The sequence below is a fragment of the Taurulus bubalis genome, assembly GCF_910589615.1.
Source record: "Taurulus bubalis genome assembly, chromosome: 21".
NCBI lineage: Eukaryota > Metazoa > Chordata > Actinopteri > Perciformes > Cottidae > Taurulus > Taurulus bubalis.
The window spans coordinates 769,312-777,500 of NC_136609.1; the positions used below are offsets into that span (position 1 = coordinate 769,312).

The following is an 8,189-nucleotide window of genomic DNA, read 5'->3' on the forward strand; positions in this document are numbered from 1 at the left end:
GAACGTCACCTCGCTAGCGGGGAAAGAGCCGGAGCTGGTGGAGGAGGTGGAGCGGTACCAGCTAGATTTAGTTGGGCTCACCTCCACGCACAGCATGGGCTCTGGAACCAAGCTCCTGGAGAAGGGTTGGACTTTGTCCTTTTCTGGAGTTGCCCAGGGTGAGAGGCGCCGGGCGGGAGTGGGGATACTCACGAGCCCCCGGCTGAGCGCTGCTATGTTGGAGTTTTCCCCGGAGAACGAGAGGGTCGCCTCCCTGCGCCTACGGGTTGCAGGGAGTAAAGCTCTGACTGTTGTCTGTGCTTATGCACCGAACAGCAGTTCGGAGTATCCGGCCTTCTTGGAGTCGGTGGGAGGGGTCCTGGAAAGGGCGCCGCCTGCCGACTTCATAGTTCTCCTGGGAGACTTCAACGCTCACGTGGGCAATGACAGAGAAACCTGGCGGGGCGTGATTGGGAGGAACGGCTTGCCCGATCTGAACCCGAATGGTGTTTTGTTGTTGGACTTCTGTGCTAGCCACAGTTTGTCCATAACGAACACCATGTTCGAGCATAAGGTGGCTCATAAGTGTACCTGGTACCAGAACACCTTAGGCCGGAGATCAATGATCGACTTTGTAGTCGTATCATCTGGTCTGCGGCCGTATGTCTTGGACACTCGGGTGAAGAGAGGAGCAGAGCTGTCAACTGATCACCACCTGGTGGTGAGTTGGATCAGATGGCGGGGGAGTTGGCTAGAAAGACCTGGCAAGCCCAAACGTGTAGTGAGGGTGAACTGGGAACGTCTGGCGGAGGATCCTGTCCAGGAGGTCTTCAACTCCCACCTCCGGAAGAACTTCTCACAAATCCCGAGGGAGGCTGGGGACATGGAACCCGAGTGGACCATGTTCAAAGCCTCTATTGTGGACGCGGCTGCTCGGAGCTGTGGCCAGAAGGTCATCGGTGCCTGTCGTGGCGGCAACCCAAGAACCCGGTGGTGGACACCGGGGGTGAGGGAAGCCGTCAAACTGAAGAAGGAGGCCTTTCGGGCCTGGCTGGCCCAGGGGTCTCCTGAAGCAGCTGACAGGTACCGGCAGGCCAGAAGGGCTGCAGCTGCGATGGTCGCGGATGCTAAAACTCGGGCATGGGAGGAGTTCGGGGAGGCCATGGAGAAGGACTTTCGGTTGGCCTCAAGGAAGTTCTGGCAAACCATCCGACGGCTCAGGAAGGGAAAGCAGGGCCTACCCCAGGCTGTTCTCAGCGGGGGGGGGGGGGAACTGCTGACCCGGACTGGGGACATCGTCGGGCGGTGGAAAGAGCACTTTGAGCAACTCCTAAACCCGACTAACATGTCCCCCGGAGAGGGGGCAGCGCCGGAAGTCTTTGGGGTGGTTTCTCCCATATCCCTGGCAGAGGTCGCTAAGGTAGTCAAAAAGCTCCTTGGTGGCAAGGCGCCAGGGGTGGATGAGATCCGCCCTGAGATGCTGAAAGCGCTGGACATTGTTGGGCTGTCTTGGTTGACACGCCTTTTCAGTGTCGCATGGGGGTCGGGAACAGTGCCCATGGACTGGCAGACCGGGGTGGTGGTTCCCATCTTCAAGAAGGGGGACCGGAGAGTGTGCTCAAACTATCGTGGCATCACACTGCTCAGCCTCCCGGGAAAAGCTTATGCCAGGGTGCTGGAAGGGAGGCTCCGACCGCTTGTCGAACCTCAGATTCAAGACGAGCAGTGCGGATTCCGTCCCGGTCGTGGAACAGTGGACCAGCTCTTTACCCTTGCAGGACTACTGGAGGGGTCCTGGGAGTTTGCCCAACCAGTCTACATGTGCTTTGTGGACTTGGAGAAGGCTTTCGACCGGGTCCCTCGGGGGTTTTTGTGGGGGGTGCTGCGGGAGTATGGGGTGCCGGACCCGTTGGCACGGGCTATCCGGTCTTTGTACGCCTGCAGTAGGAGCTGTGTTCGTATCCTCGGTAGTAAGTCAGACACGTTCCCGGTGGGTGTTGGCCTCCGCCAGGGCTGCCCTTTATCACCGGTCTTGTTCGTGACCTTCATGGACAGGATATCTAGGCGCAGCCAGGGGGCGTAGAGGATCCGGTTCGGGAGTCTCGGGATCGCCTCTCTGCTGTTCGCGGATGATGTGGTCCTGTTTGCCTCCTCGGATTGTGACCTCCAGCATTCACTGGGGCGTTTTGCAGCCGAGTGTGAAGCGGCAGGGATGAGAGTTAGCGCCTCCAAATCTGAGGCCATGGTGCTCTGCCGGAAACCGGTGGATTGCTCCCTCCAGGTGGGGACAAACTGCCTACCCCAAGCGAAGGAGTTCAAGTATCTCGGGGTCTTGTTCACGAGTGAGGGTAAGGTGGAGCGGGAGATCGACAGACGGATCGGTGCGGCTGCAGCAATAAAACAGGCGCTGTACCGGTCCGTCCTGGTGAAGAGGGAGCTGAGCCGGAAGGCGAAGCTCTCCATTTACTGGTCGGTCTATGTTCCAACCCTCACCTATGGTCACGAACTCTGGGTCGTGACCGAAAGAACGAGATCTCGAATACAAGCGGCCGAAATGAGCTTCCTCCGCAGGGTGGCCGGGCTCACCCTTAGAGATAGGGTAAGGAGCTCGGACATCAGGAGGGAGCTTGGAGTCGAGTCGCTGCTCCTTCGTGTTAAAGGAGTCAGCTGAGGTGGTTCAGCATCTAGTCAGGATGCCTCCTGGACGCCTCCCATTAGAGGTTTTCCAGGCACGCCCAACTGGTAGGAGACCCCGGGGAAGACCGAGGACACGCTGGAGGGATTATATCTCCCGGCTGGCCTTGGAACGCCTCGGAATCCCCCAGAATGAGCTGGAAAGTGTTGCGGGTGAGAGGGAAGCCTGGGTCGGCCTGCTGAACCTGCTGCCACCGCGACCCGACCCCGGATAAGCGGCTGATAATGGATGGATGGATGGATGTTGAAATGTTTACATGTTGGAATGTTTACATGTTGGAATGTTAACATGTTGGAATGTTTACATGTTGGAGTGTTTACATGTTAACATGTTTACATGTTGGAATGTTAACATGTTTACATGTTGGAGTGTTTACATGTTAACATGTTGAAATGTTTACATGTTTACAAGTTGGAATGCTAACATGTTTACATGTTGGAATGTTTACATGTTGGAGTGTTTACATATTAACATGTTGGAATGTTGGAATGTTTACATGAAAACATGTTGGAATGTTAACATGTTGGAATGTTAACATGTTGGAGTGTTTACATGTTAACATGTTGAAATGTTTACATGTTTACATGTTGGAATGTTTACATGTTGGAGTGTTTACATGTTAACATGTTTACATGTTGGAATGTTAACATGTTGGAGTGTTTACATGTTAACATGTTGAAATGTTTACATGTTGGAATGTTTACATGTTGGAATGTTAACATGTTTACATGTTGGAATGTTTACATGTTGGAGTGTTTACATGTTAACATGTTTACATGTTGGAATGTTAACATGTTTACATGTTGGAGTGTTTACATGTTAACATGTTGAAATGTTTACATGTTTACATGTTGGAATGTTTACATGTTGGAATGCTAACATGTTTACATGTTGGAGTGTTTACATGTTAACATGTTGGAATGTTTACATGTTAACATGTTGGTATGTTGGAGTATTTACATGTTAACATGTTGGAATGTTGGAGTGTTTACATATGAACATGTTGGAATGTTGGAGTGTTTACATGTTAACATGTTGGAATGTTTACATATTAACATGTTGGAATGTTGGAGTGTTTACATGTTAACATGTTGGAATGTTGGAGTGTTTACATGTTAACATGTTGGAATGTTTACATATTAACATGTTGGAATGTTGGAGTGTTTACATGTTAACATGTTGGAATGTTTACATATTAACATGTTGGAATGTTTACATGTTGGAATGTTTACATGTTAACATGTTGGAGTGTTTACATGTTAACATGTTGGAGTGTTTACATGGTAACATGTTGGAGTGTTTACATGTTAACATGTTGGAATGTTGGAGTGTTTACATGTTAACATGTTGGAATGTTTACATGTTAACATGTTGGAATGTTTACATATTAACATGTTGGAATGTTGGAGTGTTTAAATGTTACCATGTTGGAATGTTTACATATTAACATGTTGGAATGTTTACATGTTGGAATGTTTACATATTAACATGTTGGAGTGTTTACATGTTAACATATTAATATGTTTACATTCCAACATGTTTACATGTTAACATATTAATATGTTTACATTCCAACATGTTTACATGTTAACATGTTGGAATGTTTACATGTTGGAATGTTTACATATCAACATGTTGGAGTGTTTACATGTTAACATATTAACATGTGTGAATGTTTACATGTTAACATGTTGGAATGTTTACATGTTAACATGTTGGAGTGTTTACATGTTAACATATTAATATGTTAACATTCCAACATGTTTACATATTAACATGTTTGAATGTTTACATATTAACATGTTGGAATGTTAACATGTTGGAATGTTTACATATTAACATGTTGGAGTATTTACATGTTAACATTAATATGTTAACATTCCAACATGTTTGAATGTTTACATATTAACATGTTTGAATGTTTACATATTAACATGTTGGAATGTTTACATGTTGGAATGTTAACATGTTGGAATGTTTACATATTAACATGTTGGAGTGTTTACATGTTAACATATTAATATGTTAACATTCCAACATGTTGGAGTGTTTACATGTTTACATATTAACATGTTTGAATGTTTACATGTTAACATGTTGGAGTGTTTACATGTTAACATATTCATGTGTGCCCTCAACCTCTCTCCTCACTCTTCCTTCCCTCCGTTTCCGCTCTGATGAAGTAAAAGTAAAGTAATTTACAGCAAAGTTGTTTATTTGGGTTCTTACAGCTGCAGTGTAGACGACGTGTGTCTTATAACCATGAATACATCTCTGGAGGACATAATGAAACCATGAATACATCTCTGGAGGACATAATGAAACCATGAATACATCTCTGGAGGACATAATGAAACCATGAATACATCTCTGGAGGACATAATGAAACCATGAATACATCTCTGGAGGACATAATGAAACCATGAATACATCTCTGGAGGACATAATGAAACCATGAATACATCTCTGGAGGACATAATGAAACCATGAATACATCTCTGGAGGACATAATGAAACCATGAATACATCTCTAGAGGACATAATGAAACCATGAATACATCTCTAGAGGACATAATGAAACCATGAATACATCTCTAGAGGACATAATGAAACCATGAATACATCTCTAGAGGACATAATGAAACCATGAATACATCTCTAGAGGACATAATGAAACCATGAATACATCTCTAGAGGACATAATGAAACCATGAATACATCTCTAGAGGACATAATGAAACCATGAATACATCTCTAGAGGACATAATGAAACCATGAATACATCTCTAGAGGACATAATGAAACCATGAATACATCTCTAGAGGACATAATGAAACCATGAATACATCTCTAGAGGACATAATGAAACCATGAATACATCTCTAGAGGACATAATGAAACCATGAATACATCTCTAGAGGACATAATGAAACCATGAATACATCTCTAGAGGACATAATGAAACCATGAATACATCTCTAGAGGACATAATGAAACCATGAATACATCTCTAGAGGACATAATGAAACCATGAATACATCTCTAGAGGACATAATGAAACCATGAATACATCTCTAGAGGACATAATGAAACCATGAATACATCTCTAGAGGACATAATGAAACCATGAATACATCTCTAGAGGACATAATGAAACCATGAATACATCTCTAGAGGACATAATGAAACCATGAATACATCTCTGGAGGACATAATGAAACCATGAATACATCTCTGGAGGACATAATGAAACCATGAATACATCTCTGGAGGACATAATGAAACCATGAATACATCTCTGGAGGACATAATGAAACCATGAATACATCTCTGGAGGACATAATGAAACCATGAATACATCTCTGGAGGACATAATGAAACCATGAATACATCTCTGGAGGACATAATGAAACCATGAATACATCTCTGGAGGACATAATGAAACCATGAATACATCTCTGGAGGACATAATGAAACCATGAATACATCTCTGGAGGACATAATGAAACCATGAATACATCTCTGGAGGACATAATGAAACCATGAATACATCTCTGGAGGACATAATGAAACCATGAATACATCTCTGGAGGACATAATGAAACCATGAATACATCTCTGGAGGACATAATGAAACCATGAATACATCTCTGGAGGACATAATGAAACCATGAATACATCTCTGGAGGACATAATGAAACCATGAATACATCTCTGGAGGACATAATGAAACCATGAATACATCTCTGGAGGACATAATGAAACCATGAATACATCTCTGGAGGACATAATGAAACCATGAATACATCTCTGGAGGACATAATGAAACCATGAATACATCTCTGGAGGACATAATGAAACCATGAATACATCTCTGGAGGACGTGGTGAACCAGACAAGGGGGCGTTTAGTTCCTCAGGATATCTGGGACCTCCACAACATGGAGAAAGCAGCACTCGTGGTTATTTCAGCAATGAATGATGAAACGTTGTTTATTTCAAAATGAATGAATGAAGATAACAGGTTGACCTCTTCTTCCTCCATCCCCCAATATAATAATAATAATAACACATATTAAATAGCACACATGTACTCACGGAAACAGGTGCAGGAGCTCATACTGAATGTCCTGCGTGGCAGAACTGAAGTTTAATGTTTATTTACCTTTTGATCTCAAACACATTTCAACAGACGACACAACAGAAGCTGAACAGAAGAACGTCGTCTAACCGCCGGACGTTGGGAGGAGCGCTTCACTCTAATAGACACACAGGTCAGGGAACTTCATCTCGTACAGAGGAGTGGAGCGAGGCGGCGAGAGTCCGGACGGAGACGGAGGAGGACGGGCCATCAGGCGGAAGACCTGGTCCAGTTTAGCGTGAAGCAGAGACAACTGCAACGACACAGGAGGACATGTCACTCTGACCTCAGGCCACCCAGCTGCTGCACCCAGGGGTGCTCTAGTGGCTCGGTGAGCGCTTCAAGAACATCGGAAGAACATGGGGATGAAAGCTCGGCCTGATGGATGTCAGGAGCTCGTTTATGGACAAAAGACTTCTGAGGAAGATGATGACGTCATTAAAGAGCGCCGGCCGAAACGGTGAGAAACAAATGATCAGTTAACATGATGTGTCATCATTTATTATATTCTGGCTCCACTTTTTATTGATACACCAACTCTTCTCCGCATCTTCATAGTTTGAGCTTTTCTTATTTTTTTACGTTTTTTTTCTTTTTTTAAGTATTGACCGATCTGTTAAAGCAGATTTTAAATGAGACATGTAGAACAAAATGTTTTGAACTCAGTTTCGGTTGTTTTCTCTACCGGACACGCGATGTGTTCAAGGACCGTCGGAAAGATGAAAACCATGATGATTGTGATGTTTACAGCTTCTGGCTGTAAAGCGTCTCAGAGGTCAGAGGTCACTCACCCTGGATCCACAGTGAGCGGCGATCTCCTCAAAGGGAGCCGTCTGAAACCTCTCCACCACCTTCATCCTCTTCCTCCTCACCTCCTCCTCCTCCTCACCGCCTCTGTCCTCTGCACAACACAACACGTCACACATCACAACGTCATCAGTCTGCTTCCTTAGGATTGATCCACGAGGAACCGACACACTTACCGAAGGTGCTCTTCAGGGTCTCAAAGGTGATCTGCTCCGTCTGAGGGTTCTACAAGAGAGAGAGAGACTTTTTTTTACTTTTACAAAACCTTTATTTAAGCACATTGTTTAAGCTTCTTTAGTGACGTGAAGCACGGCCTCCTCATGTCCGTCTGTCCCGCTCTGCTCCAGGACCCCCTGGGACGTCCCACAGCAGGCAGGCGGCTCGGTACCGTGTAGGCCCTCCTCCTCCTCCTCCTCCTCCTCCTCCTCCTCCTCCTCACTATGAGCTTCTTCACTCTGAAGCGCTCCAGCGTAGTGAAGCCTTCACTTCCTTGTTTGCGGAGGATATTTGTAGCAGATACTCTCAACCCGTCCTTATCAGAGAAGTAGTCCTCTAGCTTTATCTTCCT

The 8,189-nt window shown here is 45.2% G+C and overlaps 1 protein-coding gene across 1 annotated transcript in view; it reads right to left on the reverse strand.

Annotated features, from left to right (window-relative positions):
• Positions 1 to 6,932: 6,932 nt before the first annotated feature.
• Positions 6,933 to 8,189, reverse strand: part of LOC306752803 (protein EFR3 homolog B-like) — a gene marked incomplete at both ends in the record, with an annotated part of 24,688 nt that continues 23,431 nt past the window's right edge. Inside the window, 3 exons of the mRNA XM_079236609.1 lie at positions 6,933 to 7,067; positions 7,606 to 7,715; positions 7,798 to 7,846. Of these exons, the coding sequence (XP_079092735.1) occupies positions 6,933 to 7,067; positions 7,606 to 7,715; positions 7,798 to 7,846 (294 nt within the window). The remainder of the gene's footprint in view (positions 7,068 to 7,605; positions 7,716 to 7,797; positions 7,847 to 8,189) is intronic.